The sequence below is a fragment of the Pleurodeles waltl genome, chromosome 1_2 (genome assembly GCF_031143425.1).
Source record: "Pleurodeles waltl isolate 20211129_DDA chromosome 1_2, aPleWal1.hap1.20221129, whole genome shotgun sequence".
NCBI lineage: Eukaryota > Metazoa > Chordata > Amphibia > Caudata > Salamandridae > Pleurodeles > Pleurodeles waltl.
This window is the reverse complement of record NC_090437.1, coordinates 630,594,702-630,621,818: the sequence shown is the minus strand read 5'-3', so window position 1 is coordinate 630,621,818 and position 27,117 is coordinate 630,594,702. Positions and strand designations below refer to the sequence as shown.

Genomic DNA, 27,117 nt, shown 5'->3' with positions numbered 1-27,117 from the left:
AAAACAAATAATAATCCCCTAAATGTATATATCTCTTGAAGCTATAAAGCCGGAAGGGATAAAGAGTAGCGGAGAGAAGGAATAATTCAAACAGGAAAATGCAAACTGTAGGGGACAGGATCTCAGGCTTGTACTTCCTGTCTGACACATCATGTGTGACTCTGCAAATGAAAGAGAAGAGAGGCCAGATAACTGCACCACTGCTGCTGGGCCTAGAGAGGAGAATCGTGCTTACTGTACTGTGGGTGTCTCCTGCCCTGAAGTCAGGATCAGACACAAGGGATGAAGGTGCCGCTCCTCTGATTCACCAGACCCATCCTTCTATGTCTGTACAGCCCCCACGGGCTGAGCTTGCAGGTCCTAAAGAGCTGGCACAGGTTCAGCTCACGTAGGAGGGCTACGTTTATTTAATTGATAACCACAAGCTCATAGCTAAATACAGTAAAACAATGTGTGAATCTTAAAATATTACCACTTGGGCAGTAGCACGTCAGAAGGTGTAATGCATGCCCCTGCAGGCCACAGTGGTCCAGACCCCTTCAAGGGGCCACAACTGTTCTTGGAAACCTCCCACCATCCAGCCGAAGGTCAATGAATATCTGTGAGATATGCTAGACTCAGGGGGATCTGATCACATTTTGCGGTGGGGCATGCTTTTGCATTACACCATTGGCACATCAGCTGTTCTTTAAGTCCCATTATGGAATCTCAGTCTTTTTCTTTCCTGCCTATGCTGTCTCTCTGCACAGCTGTTCTCTTTAAAACATAGGAAAACAGATTGATTTTTGCTTGTATTTATGTGTAAAAACGTTAGTAAAAATGGGGATCTGGGTGACTTTATAATAAAGTCAAATATGCACCATAATTTGCCTAATCGTATGAAATGTCCATTATTTGACTTTACTAGCATAATACACAGCATAATCTTCCTTCCTTCCCACATAATTTGCCTTGTGACATAATTTAGTAACCCCTGACACACATTTTGGTTTTCCATTGCCAGATGAGTCTATTGATGTATAGTTTCAGTACCCAGAGCTGCATCCATCTTTCCTCTTTCAGGCATATTAGTTTTCTCTAACTTTTTCAGTGATGGTTAGAATGGAGGAACCCAACTTTATAGATAAGCGTTAATGCTGGAACATACAGTCACCTAGATATGCCCTATATCCCGAGATTCCATGTGTATCCTCTAGATGAAGATATGGAGCCTACTTCAGTACCAAAGATTTGTACCACAATACAATGCCAGGATTTAACCACTGTTGGCAGGCATTATTGCCAAATGAGCTCATCTGCCTCTGCTTACACCTGAAATTAGTCCCTCTGGTGAAGTCCATCCACCATAACCAACAACAAGCCAGGATACCCAAGAGGCCCTGTGGTTACAGGGTGCTCGACCTTGAGGCAATCAATTTTTCCAAATTCTGCAGGCAAGATGCCAGAATTAATCTGCTGGGCCAAATTAAGGTCCAAAGAAAGACTGTGAACCACAGATGCCAGGATTTCAGAGAGATGGAACTGGTCCTCTGAGGACTCCAGGTAATATCCACATAGGCACACCTCATCTACTGTCACAGACATTACTCAGTAATCCATACCACAGCAGTCCATGCTACTTCAGGGGTTATACACATGGGTGTAAAATGGAAAAGTTAATCATTCTCACTTCTTTTCTGCTGCATGCCCTCAAATGTGTGGGAAATCAATCCTGATTCACCATCAGGTCGAGAGGTAACAATATTTAGCGGCTTGGCCACTAGGCCTGCTGAACAGCATTAGTCTATATGCATTCAAATCCAGGTACTGTAATGCCCCATCCCATAGCTTCTACACAGCTGGACTGGCCAATCCATAAAGCTTAAAAGTATGTGTTGTGCAGGTGCCGATGCCCACTGGCAAAAATGATTCCTGATACAGTGCTGTAGGTCTTCCATTAAACATTTTATCTGACGGAGTTACAAACTTTCAGATTTTTATATCCCTCATAACAAAATATTGCAGGAGAGCTCTAGAGTGTAGGCACTATGGAGTCATCCTGACTTAGCTCTTGAGCACCCACTGTTTTTATGGCCTTGCTTAAAAGTGCAGCTGTCGCAAGACAATTATGTGAGAATGACTAGAAAGGGGATTTCACTCCACCCACGTGTTGGGAGCTAGGAGTACATGATTTGAATGAGCAGAATTTGTGTGCTTCCACAAAAAGTGCCTGCCCTCCCCACAGCTGTGATCATTTTGTTTATTTATCCAGCAGCCTGAGATCGAACTTTCAGCGGCATGCAAATTACATTGTAGTGCTATTAAAATGCCCTGGATAACCAGATAATTTATGTTGTTTTTGTCTGGCAGGAACACAGATGGGAGGAGGGCAGTCATTAACCTACATTGATTTTTAGGTCTGGCTTGACAGTGAAAGTGTCAAGTGACCTTTTAACCTACAATGTTATTCTAGAGTTCTTTGCTTCCACACAAATACATGTGCATTGCCATACTAATTACTTGCAATGCTTTACATTACCATACAACATTCTTGTGAAGCCAGACCTATTGGCATTGCAAATGCTTGTTACGCTATTAACAAATTAATAGATTGATTGGTTTGCAGCAAAGTCTGAATGTACCGTTTGGTTGACCAATGGATTTGATGCGCTAACTTGTTCTACACGTTATGGTGCTTCCAATAAAATTGTGGACATAGTTTTCAAATAGGCCAATGGGCTTCCAAGTTCTTCTTAGAGTTTTGGCCACTCCGAGTTACGCATACAATGCAGAGTTCTGGCCAAACTCTGCAGACTGCAGCGTGGTGGAGATTTTTCTCTAGCGCGGCTTACCAATGGTAAGTTGGCAAGTGAAAATTGGTGTCCCGTAGTGTGATTTTCAGGTGCTACGATGGCAGTCCGCAAGATTTTTCCCAATGCGGGTGGTCACGACCGTTCGCATTAGTAAAGCTGCCGCCCAAATAGAACATCTACTTGAGCGTCAGTAAGACCAAGTCGAGCAGCAGCATCCTCTGGAACACCACGTGGTGCCATTCGCACTGATTTCTAAGTGCGGAACAGGTTCCTGGCTCCAAAAATCAGCATGACGTACCGATTTCTGCCTGCTCGCAAAACTCCTTGGAATCTCATAGAGTTTTATGTAACTGCATGTAGTTCTGTGGAGTTAAACACCGGGTTCTGGGTACCCCTAGCCATCAGCCTCATTTTATCATATTGTATTATATTGTACCATTTCTATACACGTGCATACCTTTTACCACAGCTCCAAAGCCCTTTCTTGAATGACTAGTGAGTAATTACTACATCTGTAGCACATGGATAGGTAAACGGTATTGCAAGTAGTGAGATCTGTTACTGTTGAGTTTATGGTGTCTTGTGTGAGACCCAGAGAGGATAGACTTGAAAGCAGCATATACCTAGCAGTCAATAGTGGATTCAGCCGAAACCAGTATTTAGAAAACCTCTTGTCCTAATTCTTAATGTTTGTGAATGGTTCTTATTCTAATTGAGTGTGTCATTCCAGAGTTACAAGTCATTACTGAGAAGGAGCTGCAATCTAGATGAGTTATTTGAAAAGGAGAGATTATCAGGCTTGGAGCCATGATGGAGCTGCAGTTTCTCTTTTGATTATGTTACCTGAGTTTGCATTGTAAGAAGGGTGGTCCTGCCCATGGATTGCCCAGTGTGCAATGCAGAGGGCTTGGAAGGTTTGTCTTTCAGTCACTGGTAACCAGTGAAGGGCTGGAGGAATCTGGTTCCTTCTGTTTATGTTGAAGGCTTTTGGTTGGTATATTCCAGATTCTTTGTAGCTTGCTGATTATTTTGTAGTTAGTCCGAGGTAGAGACAATTTGCATAGTCTAGGTAGGAGTTGACTAGGACTAAATATGCCTGTATCTTGTGTGAGAGGTAGCGATGCCAAATAATTCTCATTGTATGGAAGGTGTCTCATTTTTTGTTGGGGATTCAAGGGAAACTTCCAAATACATGATCACACCAAGGTTGGTGTGATCTTCGCCTCTGTAGCTGCATCATCCTAACTACGCTTCTAATCAGCAACTCTTTTTTCAGTGAGGAGAGTTTCTTATATTTGTTATTTGGCTTCTGTTGTCTGCCCTTCCTGGGACATAAAGATGAGCAATGTATACAAAAGTGGGACAACACTTATGAAAGTTGAAAGTAAGCTAAGTACCTATCCAGAGACCTGATTATAGACTATTGATTCAGAGAAATTAAAGTGAATTAGGTGGCCACCAAAAAACCCAAAGGTGAATTAAGTGCCTGCTCTGCAACCTGAAGGCATACTAGTTACTCAACTAGAGACATACATGACTGTCAACAAAGTGCCCATCCAGATACCCAATTGTGAGCTATGCCATTTTAGGTTAAAAGTGAGAGAAAATATGTGAGAAAAGAAAAAGGGGAGAAAAACAGAGTGATAAATGTTAATGAGAAAAAAGATTTAGTCATACAACATGTTTTTTTTAAATGGAAAGTAAAAGAATTGATGCACACGAAGGAAAGGGCTTAGTGATAGAATTAGGGCTATGGATAGGGTAAGAGAAAGTCCTTAGACTACTGTTAGGCTAAGTGTTAATCGATTTGCTAGTGTTAAGTTTCAGATGAGAGTGACAATGAGTTATAGCGTATGCTATAATAACAGTTATGGCTGTGCTTAATTTGTAATAGAATGAGTGCCGGTGCTCAAAGCTCTCGTCAGAAACCAGAGGCTGGAGAGAGTGTTTCTTCAGAAGGAAAAAACATGATCGGCTGAGTACAGCTACTCTAATCACCAGATCAGATCTTCGCGTAAAAGTGGATGCCTCAGCAGTCTGACAATTGTGCTAATCTAGGGCAAAGGCCTCCCAAATTCAGTGGCCAATTCAAGGAGTTATATAGGATCGACTACTGACTTTCAGCCTACATTCCAAAATCCCAGATGTAACCGGTCTAAACCAGCAAGACTACATATTTACCTTACATGTCTACTATCAAACCTTGAAATGTAGATATTGCGTAGGTTGAGGCAGGCTTATGTTTCCTCATATTATAACAAATCATAGTTTAGAATAAATGGCACTTTTACAAGTTCTGCAAAACATAATGACATGCTGAATGTGGACCAAATGCAGACATGATAGCTTAACCATTTAAAATGAAATCTGACTTTGGGAGTTCACAACAGAACTGTTGAGGATAAGAACCACTACTTGTTATGAGACACACAAAACATTTTTCTTGCAAGAAAGACCAGCAAAGATGCAGAGTTGTCAAAAGCACACAGGGTCTCTCTTAGGTCCTGCCACACCCTCAACAGAGAGAACCACTGGCTTGCTTACCAAGGTACACCATGTCAATGCTATACTTTTAGCAAACCTACAGCTTAGCCTTTCAACAGCAGGGATTTAGCTAATTAATCTGGCACTTGTAAATTAAGATTGAGATTTAGATTCCTAGACAAAATAAAGAGGAGCTCTCAAGTTGACCCTTATCCAATACTGTAAATTTTATTGTATTCTGGTACTTGTTATTCGCTTTCTATTATAAACAGCGGACTACTGTAACCATAATATACAGAGAAAGCACAAGCTTCTTCCGCCAGACAAAGAACAACTCAGGATCAGTCAGTCTCTGCATAATGTTTTTCACAAAATAAGCATCAGCAAAACCAATAGGTCTCGTCTTTATAATGAGGGTGTTAAGCTATTGCCTTTGCCAATACTTGTTTGTAAGGCATTGATCAAAAAAACTGCAAAAGGAAAACTCAAAATACTGGAGGAAAAGCAATTTTAACATGGAATTCAATATTTTAATAGTTTTAAATAGCATGTTTTATTTTTCAAATTCCGCGCTGAAAACTCGGAACAGCATTCAAAAAGACTAATTCAGGTGATCCAGCTCACAATGGACTAGCCTGCTGGTACTTAAAAGAACATAACAGCAATATTAGAAATGTTCAAATTTAAAAGAAAACTCTTGCCATGTACTTCCCACAGGAACTGGAACTGGGACAAATGCTCCAAATGTGGTTCTATGCAACAGCCCTGGAGAAGATGGATGGGCTTATGGGAGAAGAGACATCTTTCAGGTCACTCTTCTGCCTCAAATGCAGGCTTAGAGAGTGCTGCAACCTGCCCCCTCCGCACCACCTTAAATGCTAAACTTAGTGTGTGATGGCCTAAGTCCTGGGCTTTTATGCAAAATGTGGAAAGTATATCATGAAAGAAAGACAACCTGATAAAATCTGGTCTTTGTTAACCCTGGCAAAAATATACTGGTTGTTGTGCTTTTGTGGATGAGCTGGAAGGATGGGGTGCTACACAGAGAGTACAGGGGACTTGGGATTGGGAAGCAATACATGGGAAGGAGAGAAAGAAACCAAAGGCACTCCCATGGAGTGTTCAAAGAAAAAAACGTAGTTACCTAGTGTGAACCATGGGAGGATACAAGTTATGCAATCAAAAGGAGGGTAAAAAAGCTACGTTCCAGGGGGAAGGACAAACACAAGAAGAGGAAGGACAGTCATTGAATAAGAAGTAATCAAACAAGATTGACAAGAAAGCCAACAAAAAACAAGCAATGTCCTAACCAAATCCCACTCACGTTTCTAGTATTTTACACAATATGTATTTGAAGCAAACAGCTAAAAAGCTATCTGTTTGGGGAGACTGTTGTGTTCCTACATAAATCTCTGACACAACATAGAATAGTGAAGAGAAATGTATTTTGGGAGAAACTTATCTGTGCACCATCCCCTCACCAGCCAGTCAGAGTCACTGACAAAGTGACAGAATGCCACGTAGGCCCGCACACTAAATTCCAAACATAACATTCCAATAATATGTCCTTTAAAGTCACGATACAACACATCTTTCCCCTTTAAACAAAAACAAACAAAAAAATTACAATGATAATAAAAACAAAGAAATAGAATCCCACAATAATAAGGAAATAGTGAACAATTGACAATAACATACATTATACATTCAATTAATTCATAAATTCTCTGAAGTACTATAAGGTATAAAAACTTCTCTGCCTATGGTGAATGCACCACTCCATTATCTTACAAAGTCTTGTGGCTTCTCTGAGTTCTCCTCAGTTCTCCAGACTCTCCTCTTTCACTCACATTCACACCACCACTCACATCAGCATGTTCACAACAAACATTTGTTTTTAATTAAAGACTCATCGTCCATCATCATTTAACTGCTGCAGCCACGTTCTTCTCTACCACTTACTGCATCTGCACAGCCATTCTCTTCTCCAACATGTACTGCATCGGGACCACCATACTTTGCCACCTTCCTCAAGTTCCACCTCTCACCATTTTCCAAAATAACAACAAAACGATGTACCTCCCTTACTTTCAATGGTCCTCGGAATTTTTTCCATTTCCCTGACTTAAACCTAATTTTTACCCAGTCACCTCTATGAACCTTGCTAGCCCCTTTCACGCTGGTTCCACATTGTTGTTTTCTCTTAAAGAAACTACTCTTATTACCAAGCTTTCCCAAAATGTAACCATTATCCAACAAAGTCCTCATCCATGCCGGAAACATTTTCATCCCCGCTTTTCTTCCTCTCATAAGCTCAAAAGGAACCTCTCCCGTAACACCATTACTTGTCGTACGATAAGCACAAACCATGTCTGACACCATGGATTCAATTCCATTACCATTTGCCAAAGCCATCTGAATCGCACCCTTCACCAATCGATTGGCCCTCTCCATTATGCCATTTGCCCGTGGATTATATAGACTTGCGCAAGAGTGCTTGATACCGTTTTTTTCCAGGAACTTTTTCATCTCTGATGAGACTAACTGTGTTCCATTATCTGTGATAATTCTACAAGGATAACCTTCTTCTTCAAAAACTGCTTCCAAAACCCTTATAGTAGATCCTGTGGTAACCTCTCTCATAAATTTCACTACTATCCATTTGGAATGAACATCCACCATAACAACTGCAAACCTCAAAGGAGCACTCAAATGCACCAGCGGTCCAATAAAATCAACGCACACGCTCTGCTAAACCTTACCTGGATCCTCAATAACACCACCTAGGGATTGATTACCAAACCTTAACCTTTTCTCACTATTCTTACACATTCTCAACCCATTTCTCTACATCTCCATCCATGCCTGGCCACCAAATATTTTCTCTCAATCTTTTGCTTTGTTAATGTTTGTCCCAAGCGTCAACCTAAACAAATTTAGGGGCAAACACAAAGAGGGAATTAATGTATCCCCTCTCATCAACACCTCATTCTCACATATAGACAATTCATCCAACACCTTTAAATGCGGACACGTAGATTAACTCACACAACTCTCTGTTTTTGCACTGCACCTCACCAAATCCATAACCTCACTTAAAATAGCATCCTCCTTCATACTTGACAACCATTTTTCTTTTGAAAAAGCACCTTGCACACAAAACATAAACATCTTCTATGCTTGCTACCATATCTTCTCTTCCCCTACTTTCCAGATTTGCCTCATCCATATCATGTAGACTAATGGGCATACAAGACAAACAATCCGCTTGAACATTACACCATCCTGAAATATGTTCTATGACATACATGTACTCTTGTGGGCGTGAGGCCAGTCTAGCTAACCTCGCAGACCCTTTTCCTGCACCACCTGGTGTTAATATCTTGACCAAAGGCTTGTGATCTGTGCGCAAAATGATTGTCATACCCCAAGTATAGGTGCAGAAATATTCTAACGCCCAAGCAGCTGCCAAAGCCTCTTTCTCAATGACCGAATAATTCCATTCGCTGGGAGTGAGAGACCTTGACGCAAACGCCACTGTCCTTTGTCCTCCAGTGTGATACTGAGACAACACCGCTCCTAATCCCACAGCACTCGCATCCACTGTAATAAGTCTTAAGTTTTACATCAAATGGTACCAACAAACCAGCATTATACAAGTCTTCCTTGATAACATTAAAATACAACTCTTGTTCTTGGCCCCATACGAAACTATTTTTTTTCTTTAACAATTTTCTCAAACTATCCGTTTTAGCAGCAAAGTTCTAAATACATTTTGAATAATATTCTATAAGGCCCATAAATTACCTCAATTGACCCTTGGTATTTGGTGGAGGAGCATCTTTGGTGGCTTTTAACAAGTCTCTCTTCGGTCTTACACCTTCCTTAGAAAGTGTATGCCCCAAATATTCAATCTCTTCCACCAAAAACGTAAATTTTTCTTTTCTGTCCACCGTATTACTAGTTCCATTATATCCTATGGAACTTGTAAAACGGCAGGCGGGCTATCCGTCACGTTTGTGATGGAGTATCCCATCTGCCAAGGTCATAATCAGGCCCACAGTACTAATACCTAATTGTCCTTGCAAATTCGTTTTACTTTGCTGACATAAGATGGTATTTGATTTATTGATATTTGTTCCCAAAGTAAAAACGCATGTGCACATAGGCTTCTGTAAAAATGCAATTAAAGTACTGGCTGTTTTCAAAAGTATCTCCTATGCAATATTGTTCTAGGTATGCCTTTTGGGTTCAGAATTATAATTCAAACGTCATCTCCTGGGTACTTCTGCTAAAACATTTCTTTGAAAGTACAAATAAAACTTCTGATGCAGTCTCTCCAGGAAAGGGTCTCCATTTGCATTTTCCATATTGTTATAGCTTTAGGTGTTACTTAATCGTATTTTTTTTATGGATTTGCACTGCATGATGTACACAGATATTTGCACAGGTATGTTAACTCCCTGAACTATCTCACTATTAGATCTTCACTAAAGGATATTATCTACAGTTGCCAACCATTGCAAAAAAAATATTAACAAGTAAAATCCTTCATCGTTTTTAGCTTGGACTATTTACGATTAAATCGCGACCGGGTAGTCTGCAAGGGAAGATTTTGTGTTACATTTGTGTACTGAAACAAATGCTGAAAGGTATTTTTAATATGTTAATGCCGTAAGTTTGTGCCCCAAAAAGGCTGTATTATATGAAAATGACAAATGTTTATAGGTTTTATTAAGCTCGTGGATAAAATGCACTTTCCATTATAACGTGTACTTTTTATGAAACGTAGATATCCTTGAAAACACACATACTGCAGAGAATATTTATTTGATTTGAAATATTTTGTGATTTCTTGATACATGCCAAGAAAAAATCAAACTCTTTATGGCTGTCGTCCTTTATTTCACTGGGTTGGCACTATTTCCCCTTCAAGCCCCTCTCTGGACGGCTAATTAGCTGACCTACTGGTCTCACAATTCCTCACCTCCTGGATTGGATCATATTTCATCCTCAGGTTTCTCTCAAGTAGGACACGCAGTCTGTGCCTAATTTGTATAAATAAATAGATATATGTCAGAGTGCAAGGACTTTTTAAAGAGATCACCTGTAACACCACACACTGCTTATGCTGTCTACTGCAACCTCCAGCACTGATCCCTCCAGCACTCTCTCTATTGTTCTGCCTTTTTCTCTAACATGGTTCCAATGTCAACTCTACTGCTATGTTCACCACCACATTGATCCTGAACTATATTTATGTGAAATGTTTGTAGGTCTCTGTTGTATCGTGACTTTAAGGAACGTATTATTGGAATGTTATGTTTGGAATTTAGTGTGCGGGCCTACGTGGCATTCTGTCACTTTGTCAGTGACTCTGACTAGCTGATGAAGGGATGCTGCACAGAACCGTTTCTCCCTAAATAAATTTCTCTTCACTATTCTATGTTGTGTCGGAAATTTATGTAGGAACACAACATAAATTTGGCAACGATTCACCAGCCTGGGGAACGGCTAGTGCTGCAGGACGACGTGTGCAGAGTTCAACTTCATAACCGTCACTTTTCGATTCAACCGACGGAATGAGTAAAGTGTTTCGGTGCTGTTCGTCACATCCTGACAAGGTAGAACTTTTATTTTTGATGAAAGAATTTACATAATATGTTTTTGGAGCAGACGTCTCGAGAACTGTTGTTTTTGGTAACGCGTAATTAATCATTGCGTACATTTGCTCGAGTGCGTTGACCACGCGCTTGAACAACTCTGGAAGACCGCGTGCATTTTTCAAGACACGCTACAATTTTCCAGCACTTCAACTGGAGGAGAACGTTAGGAACGCGCTACTAGGTATTGCGTGTGTTTCTTCGACACGCGCAACAACCTTTCTGGTTTTATTGATTTATTTGAATTCAGGCTCACCTCAACATCTGTGTCTTCTTCGCTCTCTCGTTGCCTCGTACTGAAACCGGGAAGCATAGAAAGTAACAAGGGGCTAAGGCCCTCATTACAAGATTGGCGGTATTGACCGCCTACTGCCACGGCGAAGGCCGCCAACATACCGCCGCCGTGGCTACCAGCCAGCAATGCGCATTATGACCACCAATGGTATTCCGCCAGAAACCTGGCGGAACACCGCCAATGGTCATGGCGGCAGATGGCGGTAAGGCGTGGCTGCTGACAGCAGCACCACCACGCCAGCAAAACAACGCTGACCGTATCATGAGCAATGATGCGGCCTGGCGGTGTTTTGCTGGCAGACGCTGCTGCTGATAGCAGCGCCGCAGACCGTCTCCAGCCGGAGGACCCCCTGCAAGCAGGTAAGTCGGGTTCTCTGACCGGAGAAAGGGGTCGGGGTGCTGTGTATATGTTGGGGGGGTTATGTTTTGGGATGCGTGCATGCGGGTGTGAGTCGCATTGGATGCATGCGTGAATGAGTGATTGTGAGTGTTGTGTGTTGCGTATGCATGTGTGTGACAAGATATGTTGGTGTGTGTTGTGTGGGTATGTATGTGTGCATGCGTGGGTGGAGGTGTGTGTGCATGTGTGTATATGGGTGCGCGTGTGTATATGTGCGGGGGCAGGAGCGGGTGGGGGAGGACTCTGGGGAGCGGGTAGGGGAGACCCCTATCAGTGCCAGGGAAGGGATCACCTGGCACTGATAGTGCCTACCGCCATGGTTTTCGTGGCGGTACAAAAACCGCTGAAACCATGGCGGTAGGCCGGGTCGTAATCCCGAGGGTGGGAATGTGACAGCCGCCGGGCTGGAGACTGAAGTCTCCAGCCCAACGGCTGTTACCACCCTGGCGGTCAGTGTATTAAAGTGGCGGTAATGGATGCCAGTAACCGCCAGGGTCCAAATCCCCTTTTTTTTTTTACCGCCGGCCTGTTGGCGGTATTACCGCTGCTTTAACACCGACCACCAGGGATGTAATGAGGGCCTAAGTTTCCTGCAATTTACACCCCACTGTGTGTTAAAATAGAAAGAGGACTACTTTTGGAAGGAAGAAAAAAAAATTAATAACAAAACATATTTTACTTACATAATTGTTCAACAAATAATTTACAGCTCTAAGTGAAGTATAAATAACATTTATTCACAATGAACAATTCAACCATTATTGCACCACCAGTGTTTTTACAAGATGTTGGTTCACCAGATAATGAGGGGAAGAGTGGATTGACATGTTTGAAAATTATTTGGAAGCATTGGTTGGCCAAAGTTTCAGACCTACAAGGAAAAGGGCTATTTTGATGAGTGTACTGGGCAAAGAAGGTCAATATGTGTTTAAATACTTACTAGTAATTTCTAATGAGGATGGCACACAAATTGAGGATGTGTATGTGGAGGCAAAACTAGGATTTAAAATAAGGGATCAACATATTGTTCAGTGCAAGAGCAAGAAATACAGGAACGGTTATGGGCCAATAAAAAATCCAACGCTTAAAGATGCCATTGAAATTGCAAAGATTGTGGAGCAATCAGAATATTACATGAAAGAGATGGGAAAAAAGACGTGTAACAATGATGTCATGTTTGTAAAAATAAAAAAATAAAATAAAAAAGAGTTGCTGCATGAGAGTGGACTCTTTAATAATCATGACAAATCAATGCACGACCTCAAGTGTAATATAAAAGTGTGTCTCAGCTGTGGCAGTAATTCACACAATGGTTGTAATGCTTGGGGAAAAGATTGCAGGAAATGTGGACGCAAAGGTCATTTCGCGAAAGTGTTTGGAACTTCATCATCAAAGAAAGCAATAGTACAAGATCAATCAAATTTGGATATCCAAGAGGGGTACGAAGAAGACAGAATTTTGTGTGTAAGAGACCCAAACGCTGATATGGGGAGACTTAAAAAGCAAACTTTATCATTAATGAGAGAATTGTCCAACTTATGGTGGACTCAGGATCCTTGTACACCATTCTACTTAAGAGTATGGTTAAATGGGAATGGTCAGATGTCATCTTATATTCCAAAGATATAAATCCTGGTGGTTACCAAGGAGAACAAATTGATATTATTGGTCACATGGTAGCGAATATAACTTTCAAAGCTAGGTCTGTGGAAGGCAAAGTGTATGTTGCGGAGTCTGGACCTCCCATTCTAGGGTGGCAACACTAGTATGATCTTCATATTGTTATCAACCCAAGAACCCCTTCTCAGGTCATGGAGGTGGAGGACATGTCTGTTGAGGATATTATTGAAGGTGCAAAGGATGTTTTATCGGAAAACATTGGAGTATTGAAAGGCTATGTGCACAAGATTGTATTGAAGAAAAATGCTGTGCCTGTGCAACATGCCTTGAGAAAAGTTCCTATGGCAATTAGAAGAGAAGTGAAGCAACTAATTGATGACATGATGTCCAAGGGGATTATTGAGCCTGCAGAAAGCTCTGAATGTTTTTGCCGGTTGTTATTACTAAAAAAGCAGATGGAAATCTAAGATTTTGTGTGGATTTACACAGTGTGAATCAGAACATAGTAACTGACACCTTCCCACTACCGAATATCAATGAAATTTTATTGTTGTTGAAGGGAGAATGTTTTTCAGTAAACTCAATTTGAAAAGTGCATACCATCAGAATAAACTACACCAGGACTCAAAAAAACTCACAGCTTTCATAACGTCAGAAGGTATTTTTCAATTTAAAAGAATGCCTTTTGGGTTATCGTCAGCTGCAAGTGTATTTCAGAGGATGATGTCTATTGTTTTCAAAGGTGTGAACAAAGTTATGTTTTTCCAGGATGATATTCTTGTATTTGGAGAAACAATTGAGAGTCATAATGTTGCGTTGAAACAAGTGTTTGACAAACTTGTAAAACGGTGGACGGGATATCCGTCACATTTGTGACGGAGTATCCCATCTGCCAAGGTCGTAATCAGGACCTGTGTCTTTATGACAGGTTAAGCAACCAAAACAGCAGCACTTCCTAAACAGAAAAGCTGTAAATTAGCAATTAAAATAATGTTGTGTTAGTAAAGTGAATATCTAAAAGAAGATACACTAACAATTATAAGCTACAAGTAATGTCTCAACTGCTGTTAACAAAATGACTATTTGATACCCTATTTCACTAACCTTACGTCACACAAATGGGACAATGTAACTATCTTCAAAATGCCGTAGCATTGATGTATAGGTTATTCAAACAACGGAAAGCTATGGAAAATGCATTAAAGTCTGTGGCTGACCCTTATTCCCAGCTCTATGCGGCCCTGAAATGTGAAAGGCAGATTGCTAGAACTATGGCCCGCCGTCGGTGGGATGAAGATCTCGATACTCCATTCAGGGACAGCGAGTGGAGGCAAGCCGGGCACAGGTGTGGGAGACTGCCAGCAATGCCAGATTTTAATTGACACAATTTTATTATCTCCATAGAGCATACTTGACCCCACAGAGACTTAGCAGGATCTACCTCACACGGTTGGCTGCCTCTGTACATTGTGGTGAGTCCCCTGCCGATGTTATCCATGTCATTTGGTGTTGTAGAGTATGCAATCATAGTGGACGTGGGTCATCAGCTCAATGACCCAGATAATAGGGACCTGTCTCACCCAGATAATGCAACACTGCTTCCTGAGCCTTCTACTGCTCCCCAAGGAGGGCAGAAAAAATTGTTACAGGTTTAGTCTCCTTGGCTTGGTGCTAGCCAGGATAATTGGGCAAGGGTGGCGCCCTTGACACATGACAGGTGGAGGACAGATTTACTGGAATTGGCGATAGCGGAGGGAGTGCGCCTCTGGAGTGTCTGCACGGAAAAACATGTGGAGAAGCCCCTTGAGAAATGGAACAAAATGGTAGATTGTGTGGTGGATGACCAGGAGGACGGGATGAAGGAACCACCTAAGGGATCACCTGATCATGCATAGATTCACTCTTTCCAGATGATATGCAGTCAAGCTGTATCACTAGGTGGGGAGTACCCCTCTGTGGTAACCGAGAGACAGGCTGAACGAATTATGGGATGTGTCCCTAAGTGAGTGTGATAGGTCTGAGCCACTGGGTCCCCATCGTATAACCTTTTTTTCTGGCCCCAATCCCACCCACACCCCCACGGCTTACAAGATACTTCTGAACAAATCCCCTAGAAGGTGGGCACGGACTTGTTTTGGAGCCAGCGGGATCCTTTCCTCTCTCTACCCACTGCTCCCCCATACACCCCGCCATTCCTATCTCTAGATGCCTACCACTGTGTGTTGATTGCAATTGTAACTATCAGTGGAGTAGAGGAGCAAATGTAACAATACTGCAAATGTTTTATGATTAATAAAATGAAAGAAATATTTTTTTAAACGTCTGTGGCTGCCAGGGGGTAACCCAAGGCCCTTTCTCAGTCTATCTCTCTCTCTGATTTCCTATTGTACTTTTTTTGAAGAATTGATTACATGAGGACCTCCACGTCGCTAAAGCCGTCTGTAGCCAGACCCCAAAAAACGTTCAAATATTAATAAATATCGCCAAGACAAAACAAGATTCACACATCTCTAGTGCAAGTGCCAAAGGGCAACATATAATATGAGTTGTCTCTGCCATTTCATTTCCTCAAAATAAATTGAAGTCCCATAAACAGAGGCTGGAAGTTCAATAAATATGTTTTTTTTTTAAAGCAAAACCTCACCAGATGATAGATATAAAATGATTAATTGTGTTGATGGAGTGTGAGAATACGAAGACAAATGCAAATGTACAAGTGATGAAATGCAGAACTGACTTCTGGCGAGTGCTACCAAGAAAGAAACAACGGAGAGCATCATGAGTAAGTGAATGAATGAATGAAAATATTTAAGTGTACATTCACCGATAAACACAATGGTGCTAGAACACTTAGAAGGGGAAATAGTCAGCTGAGCAGAAATAATATGTTCTAACCACCTTTCAGAAGGCGGACAAAATACTGATCAGATGAATGGAGGCATGGAAAAAGTTCCAGAATGGACGAGCGAGAATCAAGAAGGATCCACTCACAATTTGGACAAGCTTATAACGAGGAACAGTAAGAAGGTGGTTATTTACAGAACAGAGCTATCTCTAAGGCTCATAATGAACAAGGAGGTTGTTAAGAAAGGAGTTGAGATTAAGACGCGGATACGGACAAAGCCAATAGGTCTGGGTTTTCTATAACTTTAAATACTTCAGTGGTTGACGTTTGTATACGTGGATGGATGGGAAAGAGTTAGTGGTTGAATCCACAAACAGATGGATATATGGTTGACTGTATGAATGGAAGAGTGAGAGAGAGAGAATTACAGTATTGCTGAATGACTGGATGGATGAATGGATGAGTAAATGAGTGGATGAATTGATAGTTGAGCTTGTGCTTGTACAGACTGTGCTCTGTATCACAACTCAGTAGTCCTGAGCATATATTTGAATTTCTACTATCACTGAGAATTCTTGACTGCATCACAGATTTTCCCTATGACCTAGAAACAGAAACCTTGAGTTAAAGTCCAGATTTACTGCGTCACTTAGTAATCCATAGTCTATGATCAGATGTGCACCATCACTCATTGACCCTAAATGCATACTCAGATCTGCATCATTTGTCAATATTACCTAGTGCATGCTAGGATCTGCTCCATAAATCAGTAAATATTAACATATGTTCAGATTAGTACCATCACTCCATGCAGGAAAGCACCAGTGTTTGCAATGCCATATCCAGCAAGGCTCTTCACTAGCATCCACGAGAATGCCTGGAGGATGTGGACTGGAGCTTGCAGTGTGTAGGGCACTTGGCGCTGAAACGAGACTTGGAGCAATACTGCCTGCAGCACCACAGCTGTCATGATTTGTCTATATGTATGCCCTCGGAGGCCTCTATCAAAAAGTGCTTTTTGCCAGCTGAGAAAGGACAGAAGGCAGTGGAGTTTCACAGTAGAGGGCAAGGCCATGAATGAGGAACAGGTAGTTTACTCTGACCACGCTCCTCTAGGCGTGCTCCCCCACACATTGCCTGCTGCAGTGTAGGACTGTGCAGAGCAGCGTGGAGTTTTAGAAACCAAGCAGCCCGGCAACTGTTGGAAAGGCTGCAGATGGTCTGCATGTTAAATGAGCAGACGGGCAAGCAGCAGAAAAAGCACCTAGTGCTCTCAATGGAAGGAGATGCTGGCTCAGGGCAGAGCCAAACACAGATCACTGAATGGGCAGTAGCGCTGTCTGTGCCCTACAAGGGACAGCTATTGATCTGCTACCCATCAAGATCACGTGGTGGCCATCTTGGATGAGGTTTTTTTTCCCTTTGATCCAATGAGAGTGTGACATTCCCGAATAATGATGAGCATATATATGTATCTTCCTGTGCTTTGATATTTGACGACTTAAAAGCTGCTGATTCCAACACTAAAAATTCTATTGCTCTCCCAAACTTATTTCCTCGTCAACACTAACAGCAGCACACTACACAAAGTATTACAAATCAACTATGTACACAAAGAAACATTAAAAAAAACAAATGACCAACAACAAAAGAAAGGACTACCTTTCATCCCAGCATTAATTTTAACTGGAGAGAACTACAGAAATGCACACATTTGCGAACTACCGTGGATTAATCCAAACTGTGACGGACAGCCCGTTGAGCCAATGGCTGAAGGAGGCTCGGCCAAACAAGCCAATGGTGGAAGAGGTTTAACCCACTTTCTGTATGGTATCTGTTGAGTTTTGTCTATGCTAATTAGACATTGGGTCTTCCAAACATCTAAAGGTGTCTGTAATCAGCCCTAAAACAGCAGGAATCAGTTAACTAATGCCTCTGATAGGGGCTGTAGCTCACCTTAAGGACTCTGGGTGGGTGCATAGCTCACCTTACCGTGTCTGGGTGAGTGCTTAAGTCACCTTAGGGCAGAGGTCTTCAAACTGGAGGGCGGGCCACCCTTGGGAGGCCTCAAGTGATCCCAGGGGGGGCGCCAAACTCTGGCCACAAAGAAATATTATACAGATAACATGCCTTTATTTTAAGCAGAAGCATGTTATTGCAGTTTTAAAAAGGTAACAGTACTTAACTACAATGTCTAAATAGGTTTAAACCTATTTAAACATTGCCATCTTTCTAAAATAATTGTGAAAAATTCTGAGGGGGGGGGGCCCAATGTTTTTTTTTTCCCCAACTGAGGGCCGGGGCACTAAAAAGTTTGAAGACCACTGCCTTAGGGTCTTATTTGGGTGCTTAGCTCGCTTTAGGGTCTTTGGTTGGGTTTTGGCTCATCTCAGGGTCGCTGGGTGAGCTCTTAGCTCACGTTTAGATGTCTGCAAGTGGGTCTTTGGGTGGGCGCTAGGTCACCTTTGGGTGTGCAGTTAAGTCACTGAAGGGTCTCTTGACAGGTTCTCAGCTCATCTTAGTATCTCTGGGCAGGACCTTATGCCACATTTGGGCAATGGTTTTTTAAACTTATTACACCACACACCACCCTCCGGTAAAAATTATTTAAAAGAAAATTATAAATATATTCTCTCACGCGTTTTATATAAAATGGTAACAATTGCAAGAACTTGAAATAATTTTAGTGGGGCATGAAGCCACATCCACTTGCTAATACAGACAAAAATCATAATCAAAAGTGTTGTAAGCTTTGCTTTTAAATTTTCGCTTTATCATATCTAGCTAACAATTAGCCCTATTTAACGTGAAATTTCCAGTCAGTCCTGAATGTTTAGCATAAAACACTGAATGTTGGGTTTTTGAGCCCATACTTGTAATGTGTGAAGTGAAAGTAACCTCCCCAGACTGGAGCGATGTGTTGGCTAAAATACCAACACTGAATGAAGCTGTTACACAGGATAAGACCCCACGTGGCAGCTCCAAACATATTTAACATGTCTAAAATATAAATTATTTATTTTAAAAGCATACCTATACATGACTGCAAGCGTGCTGACTGGTCAGTAAGTAACCTGAAACATGAATACAGGGTGAGCCTTTATCAGACCCGAGGGGTATGGTGGTGTGTTAGTTATATGGAGCCCCACACTCCGCCCCTATTCCAGCTGTGACACAACACTATAGGTCATTTTGCTAGCAGGCAGCTTGTTTGTTTTTGCCTGGAATAGAATAAGTGCTCATCTTGACCAGAGTCTCACGCCCCCTTGGCATCGCTTCGCCGTTCCTCTCCCAAAGGGACCCGCCCCACAGTTTGAAGACCATGCCTCAAGGTCTCCGGGTGGGCGCTTTTATTGCTCGGCATTCTGGCGCTATTAGCTCAAGGACAAACTGATAGGGGCCTTATGCACCCATGGCATTTGAAACGTGGGCTCTAAATATGATAAAATATATATATTTTTTTAATCTATATATTTTACAAACGGCACGTGCACGAGTATTAAAAATAATCCAACTGTACATTAAGTTAAACGACGACTGCATTATTATTTGAGCTATTGCACGTCAACGCTCTCGGTGATATAAATGTCAATTACACAAGCGAAAAGGAAATACGCATGAACTTTTGCTTAGGTTATTACGCACTTAACTGGCCGTGAAACAAAGAGAGCCAGGAATAAGAGAGCTCGCAAAACGCATTAACCAATAAACGTTTTCTAAAAAGGCTCAGCGATAAAACTCCAAGAAAGAAGCAGAACTGAGGAGCGCGGGACATCCAGGAGAGTGTCTGAGTAGGTACTTCTCTCATCATCGTCCCTCTCCGAGTCAAGGCGTAGTTTCCGTCGGTGCAGCAGGTGTACTGGCACCTAGGGCCCACAGACCTGAAGCTGTGCTAATCCCCAATTACTGTAGCGCGAGCTGGGCAGTTCTAAGTGACACAGGGTGCAGTGGCGTACCCAAACTTGAGCACCCACCCGCCCCCTTGCAAAGTATATAGGGGGGGCACCCAGTCAAGAGCTTTCAGGTCAGGGGCCCCAACTCGTGCACAAAATATTGTGCTGCGGCGGGGAAGAGGACCGGCTTGGTCTGAGCACAACCGAAAGGAGGAGTATGGGGGTCAGTGCAGGAAGCAAAGATGAAACCCCAACAAATTGGAGGATTAGGAGAACAACCGGATGGAGTTAACGGGTAGCATTTTCTCACACTCCCTAGCAGCCTTAAACAAACCTCGTAACGGAGCGCGCCTGTTTCCCATTTCCATGCGTGCGTAGTCCATCCGGCCGTTTTTCCTTGCATTGTGGGAATTGTAGTCCTAAATGTAAAACTATAGCTACAAGTCCCATGGTGCCAATGAAAACTATTTACTAAATGAGTAAATTATGAACGAGCCTCTGAACTTTAGAGTTCAGCACGAAACGGCATAATTAAATTAAAACCTCGTTCCTTCATCTACACTTGTTTCCTCCCCGCCTTAGCTACACTTTGGCTGAGAAGTATCTGGTCGTTAAACACCTGGATGCGATTTTGTGAGTGTTTAAGGGCGCAGGGGGAAGAGCTGACCGTGTAATATTAGTAGCTAAGAAGGTGTCCGTCTCCAGAATGGTGGCATCTGTCCACCTGAGCCCAGCCCTGCGCCAGCGGCTCCTGTGACAGGGCCTCGCAACCCCCCCCCCCCCCCCGTCTTTGCAGGAAGGTCAGAGTGAGGGGCCGCCAGCCCTCTCAGGAGCAGGAGGTGCTAACAGTGCAACTGCAACCCCACTGCTCTCCTCACGCACTGCATGGCTCGCCTTCGACCAGCGAGAGTACAACAGGTGAGGCCGGTGTGAAGACCACGCCCCCTGACCCTAGCTGCGCACACACCGACCTCCCCTGCACCCAGAACAGCCCCGTGGCAGGGCTGGGACAAGTGCGCCACTCCCGCCGCCTCGACGTGTGATCCTAACAGCCTACTTACTCTGCTGTTTCTTTCTGCATCCTCATACTCTATACACAAGGACTGCTGAACTCGGTGTACCATTTTCAGGTCCTTCCACACCACTGGCTCCTCGCCTAAAAATGGCTCGTGCTACAGATTTCTTGTTGTGAGTGGGGAGTTGAGGTGCCTGCTCACCTGCTAAAATTAGAAACCCCCGGATATCCGCGATTCTCGGTTCCCGTGTGTGACAAGATAAAACAGCCATAGGTGGCGTTTCTGTGGGATGTGTAATGCCATACGCTCCCACCATACATGAAAGTAATTGGTTTCTATGATGGGCAGAGTTTGAATGCGCTACTTTCGCGACTAAATACTAACAGGGAGCAAACCGGGGTGCTATCCTCGGCAACCACATCCCACCCGCACACTGACAGAGAGAGACCCTAGCAGCGCCCTTTCCCAGTCTGCCACGTGCACAGCGCACCGCACTCCCCCCCCCCCCCTCAGTTTATTTTATTTGTGCAAATTTCTATAGCACGGATATTGCCCGAACGCGTAATGTGGGTCATGTACAGTTACAATAGAAATAAGTTACACAAAAATAAACTAGACGGAGGTTAGTTTCATAAGCTATACCTTGACAATGTGTAGGTTACATAAAAATAATAACTCGCGTGAAAAACGAGCCCGCCAGAGGCGGCAGTGCGTACAATGTCCACGCGAGAGAGTGAGCATCACAGCGCAGCCAGGGCAAGTACTGCACGCATCACGGTGAACATTCGAGGGCAAAAGGGCAAGGCAGGGGGTAAACTGCGAGGAGATGCTGGAGGGGCGTCCTACGTGTCTGTGGAAGGAAGAGGTGGGAGAGTCAACAGATTAACAGGCCGAGCCGAGCCAAGTGTGTGTTGTGACTCTAAGAGTCGGGGTGAGCCAAGTGTGGCCTGTGGCTCTAAGAGCCGGGGTAGGGACCCAGCACAGACAATATTTGGCCTGTAGATCAAGCAACACTCATGCTGAATAGGGTAAGGTGTCTTCAAAATGTAAAAAAAAAAAAAACATTTTTCTTTAAAAGCGACATCGTTTAATATTTAGGTGATAGTATCTCTGCATTGGGGAGCAATTATTAACAGCAGTGCTTTGAATGGACAGGTACTGTCTGGCACTGAGTACCTGCACTTTGAAAGGCCGAATACTTGCACTTCTGCAAGACAATTAAATGGGAGAGTACTGGCAATTTTCAGGAGCAAGCAGGTACTTTAATTATTAATTAGTGAGTACTGTACCTCTATACTTCCATTTACAGCACCGATTAACAGGGCTAGTTTTTAAACAGAAAGAGCTTTCTTGCACCTGTCCTGATGACAGCGAGTAAGCACAAAGGCACATCAGTTGTCTCCTGTACCCTATATATGGCCGAGATTTTTATTATACATAGACCAACATTATAACATTAAATCAAACATGAGAGGCTTTTGCACAGGTCACATCCTGAACTCGCCTATTTGATGTTGCACTTATATGTGATCATGAACAAAATATAGGCTCAGTGAAATTGTCAACCATCAGACATTTTGCTCATGCAGGGATTGAGCACAGATTTTCCAGTTTCATAGTGTGCGATTCAGCCGCTAGATGGGCATCTCTTCTGACATCAAGGGTTAATGCTTTGTCCTTAATTCTTGGAATAGGAGATCAGTGTGTGGCTGAAATACAGAGTCCAATTTTTATTTTTTAAGGTTTCACACGGATCCACATTTTATTATTAAAGGTTTCACATAGGGGAATCTTGCCCATGGACATATAAGCGCTCCTCAACAGACAGAGACTACTTTACATGTTTCTTTTTTTTATGGCACAGGGTGATTTGCCAGAATTACAGGATGGGAGGACGGGATTGGAACCTGGTTCACTGGGTTACACGATTAACATCTGTGGCCACAAGCTACGTGGCTTCCTGTGAACGTTTGGCTTGTTTTAGGCCCAATGTCCAAAGAGGACGTCCAGCAGTGGCAAGCATCTGTTTCGGGCCTGAATCGAGGTTTCAGTGGCTCGCCCAACTCTAGTGGAAGGAGTCTATGAAGAAGTCAATATAAAGTAAAAGGGACAGTCTTTGGGAACGAAAAGCTACTTTTAATCAGACCCCGTCCCTTTATTACTTCCTAAACCCCTTCCACAAGGAACATTCAAGAGAGAGTCTACCCTGTGTCCGTGCCTGGCACCAGATACTGAGACTTGCCTCCTGCACCAAATACTGACATGGGTCTTCACACCGCCACCTCTGCCAACCTCGTGCCCTCTTCACAGGATATGATGCTGAAAGAGTGTGTCGTACTCTCCCTTAATCGAACACTAACAATAGGGTTTCTAGTGCACATGTCGCCCCATACTGACTGAGAGCACCCTGTTGACAGAGAGCCTCGCAGTGTACCATCGCCAGATGCTGACAGAGAGCCTCTGCACTATCACAAGATACTGACGGGGGATCGTAGTGTGCTAGAACCATATACTGACAGGGAGTCCCGCTCCACCATCGCCAGATACTGACAGGGAGCTTCCGGTGCAATCGAGTGCCATATGATCATATACTGACATGGAGTCTCATAGTGAACTTAAAGTGCCACATCACCAGTTACTGAAACAGGGAACCACAGTGCACCCTTATCAAATCACCAGCAGAGTGCATTCTACTGCACCGTCACCAGATACTGACAATAAACCTCGTAGTGCACTATTCCCAGATCCTTATAGGGAGCCTCTCAGTACACTATCATCAGAGACTAACCGAGAGCCTCGTAGTGCACTCGAGTGCAACATCACAAGGAACTAACAGGGAGCTTTCTGCACCGTCATCTGCTACTGACAAGGAGCCTCGCAGTGCACCATCACCAGGTACTGAAAGGGAGCCTTGTAGTGCCACATCACCAGGTACTGACAAGGAGCCTCGCAGTGCACCATCACCAGGTACTGACAGGGAGCCTTGTAGTGTACTTGAGTGCCACATCATCAGGTGCTGACAGAGGGCATTAAAGTGCATCCTTATCAAATCACTGCCATGCAGCATTATAGTGCACGGAGTGAGCGCATGATAGTGCCCTGTTATCAGACCCCCGACAGAGAGCAGTCTAGTGCACCGTCACCAGATACTAGCAGAGATCCTCGCAGTGCACCATCCCCAGATACAGACCAAAAGAGCAGTAGTGCCCATCACCAGATACAGATTAAAACGATGCTAGTGTCCCATCACCAGATACTGAGCGACATAACGTGCATGGTGACAGAACACTAGTGTCCCATCACCAGATACAGACAAAAAAACACTAGTGCCCCACTACCAGATACAGACCAAAAGAACACTAGTGCCCCAATGCCAGATACAGACAAAAAGAACACTAGTGCCCCATCACCAGTTACAGACCAACAGAACACTAGTGCCCCACTGCCAGATACAGACCAAAAGAACACTAGTGCACCATCACCAGACTAGTTCCCCACTCCCAGTTACAGACCAAAAGAACACTAGTGCCCCATCACCAGACTAGTGCCCCATCACCAGATAAAGACCGACTGAACACTAGTGCCCCACTACCAGATACAGACCGACACAATGCTAGTGTCCCATCACAAGATACAGAATAAAAGAACGCTAGTGCCCCATCACCAGACTAGTGCCCCATCACCAGTTATAGATTAAAACAATGCTAGTGTCCCATCACCAGATACTGAGCGACATAACGTGCATGGTGACAGAACACTAGTGCCCCATCACCAGATATAGACAAAAAAAACATTAGTGCCCCACTACCAGATACAGACCAAAAGAACACTAGTGCCCCATAACCAGACTAGTGCCCCATCACCAGTTACTGACCGACAGAACACTAGTGCCCTACTACCAGATACAGACTAAAAGAACACTAGTGCCCCATCACCAGATACAGACCAAAAGAACACTAGTGCCCCACTACCACCAGATACAGACCGACACAACGCTAGTGTCCCATCACCAGATACAGAATAAAAGAACGCTAGTGCCCCATCACCAGATGCAGACCGGCAGAAAGCTTGTGGTGACAGAATGCTAGTGTCCCTTCACTGTATCGAGACCGAAAGAACGCTACTGTCCCATCCCTAAATGTATTTAAAGAGAACGCTAGTGCCCCACTAGGAAACAGAGACCGACAGAACACTCGTGCGCCACCTTCAGGTACAGACCATCAAAACGCTAGTGCCCAACACAAGATAGAGCCCGACAGAAGCCTAGCGTCCCGTCATCAGATACTGGCAGCATACGAGCTCCCAATATCCAGGTACTGGCAGGGGTCATGCTAATGCCTCATAAAGACTTAATGGACTGGGGGCGGGGGGGCAGGGGGGAGGGACACTTTAGTGCCAAATTACCAGATACTGTTACACAGAAACTCGTTGCCCATCACCAGACACTGACAGGGCATTCTAGTTCCCTCATCAGCAGATACTGACCCCAAGTCCTCTTTCTGCACCAAGGGGGTATTCTCATGTGCCTCCACCCTCGGACACGTCACAGTGCTCCTGGGTGATTCCTCCTCACCTGTCCCCACCTTGTCCCAGGCACTCAAGGGTATCCCCAGACCAGAGCGCCCCTTCACCCCAGGGTACTCACAGCGGATAGAGGCTGCAGGGCTCCCCGTGGATCAGCACCCCGTCCCTGGCCGACGCCGGGGGGGTCCGCTGCCCCCCGTTCCTGGCCGCCCAGCTCCCGCTGTCGGACTCGCCGGCTCTGAGCGCCGCCAGGGCGGGCTCCCGGCCCCGGCTGCGACCGCTGCCCTTGGTGGACATGTTGCTCCGGGGTCGCGGAGATGGGAGGCTTCCCGCGGACCCTCGGGCGCTGTGGGTCATCCGGCCCGAGGCGGGCGGCCGGGCATGAGTCTAGGGAGGGGCGGGGGTCTCCGTCAGCACCTGAGGTACCAGTAATGCAAGCAGCAGAGCTAGCAGCCTCCTTCCTGCCCGGTGCGCACTGGAGCTCTGACAGGCATTGTCCGGGAGGAGCCGCGGGGGGAGGGGGCAGAGCAGCAAGTGTACCTCAGCCCCTGCCACACACCCCCAGCCTGCCCCCTCCCGCCCAGCAGCATCATCACTCAGCCAGAGAGGGAGGCAGCGTGCAGCCAGGCACCAGCAGCCCCCCATCCTTCATGCTGGCGGGGACAGGAGAGCACGGGCACCCCGAGCGAGGGGTTACCAGCCCCCGGCACCCACCGACAGGAGCCACACTGCCTGCCACAGATACCCCGCAGCTCCTCTCTAGTGTTGACTGAGATTCTGAAACTTTTTTAAAAAACGCTCTTCTTGGAGGTTAGGCCAAAAATGTCCTCATAAAAAATCTGTCTCGCTCGACTTTCAGAGATGTTCTTAAAGGGGCCAACCAGAAGTTTGCAGCCACAAGGTCTCTCACAATTCTCACCCATCTCCTTCACGAATAAAGCGCTATATTGCCGTGCTAGATTTGGTAAAGACAGCTGACTTACTTATCACGAGGTGCCTGTCCCCTCAAATTTGTGTTCCAGTAACCTTGTAATATTACGTGCATTGGAAGCTGATTCGAAGGCGTCTGGCATAATGAGACAAACAGTTTTCACAGTTTCCCACGTTCTCTGTGAAACCGTTTTCTTAAAAAATTCGACTGTTTCTCTCTCTGAGACAGCATCACTTGGTGTCAGACAATTTCTACACATACCATACCGCCGAGCAGAATTACAGCTGCTGCATAAACAAGAAAGGGAATAACTAGCCTTTTACCTCTCTTTACTACAAACAATTTCCCTATTATTTTAAAACATTAGCTAACAAAGACAGACACTTATGGCAGTATATAGTTTACTTTTACTTCTGGTAGAGTTCATTATAGAAACGCAGTAATGCACCTGCCTCTCACACATGGATATGAATACAGCTGGTTTGCAAAGTTACCTTTGTACACCAATCAATCAATCAATCAAGGGATTTGTATAGCGCGCCTAATAACCTGTGAGGGTCTCAAGGCGCTGGGAGAAGAAAGGGGGAGGGGGAGGGGAGGAAGGATCAGTCGAAGAGCCTGGTCTTGAGGTCCTTCCTGAACTAAGACAGGGTGT

At 44.1% G+C, this 27,117-nt stretch overlaps 1 protein-coding gene across 1 annotated transcript in view; it reads right to left on the bottom strand.

Moving 5' to 3' along the window:
- The window catches only part of TRPC3 (transient receptor potential cation channel subfamily C member 3), a 490,138-nt gene extending 463,847 nt beyond the window's left edge, over positions 1-26,291 (bottom strand). Inside the window, exon 1 of the mRNA XM_069242530.1 lies at positions 25,653-26,291. Within this exon, the coding sequence (XP_069098631.1) occupies positions 25,653-25,888 (236 nt within the window). The 5' untranslated portion in view covers positions 25,889-26,291. The remainder of the gene's footprint in view (positions 1-25,652) is intronic.
- Between the last annotated feature and the right edge of the window lie 826 nt (positions 26,292-27,117).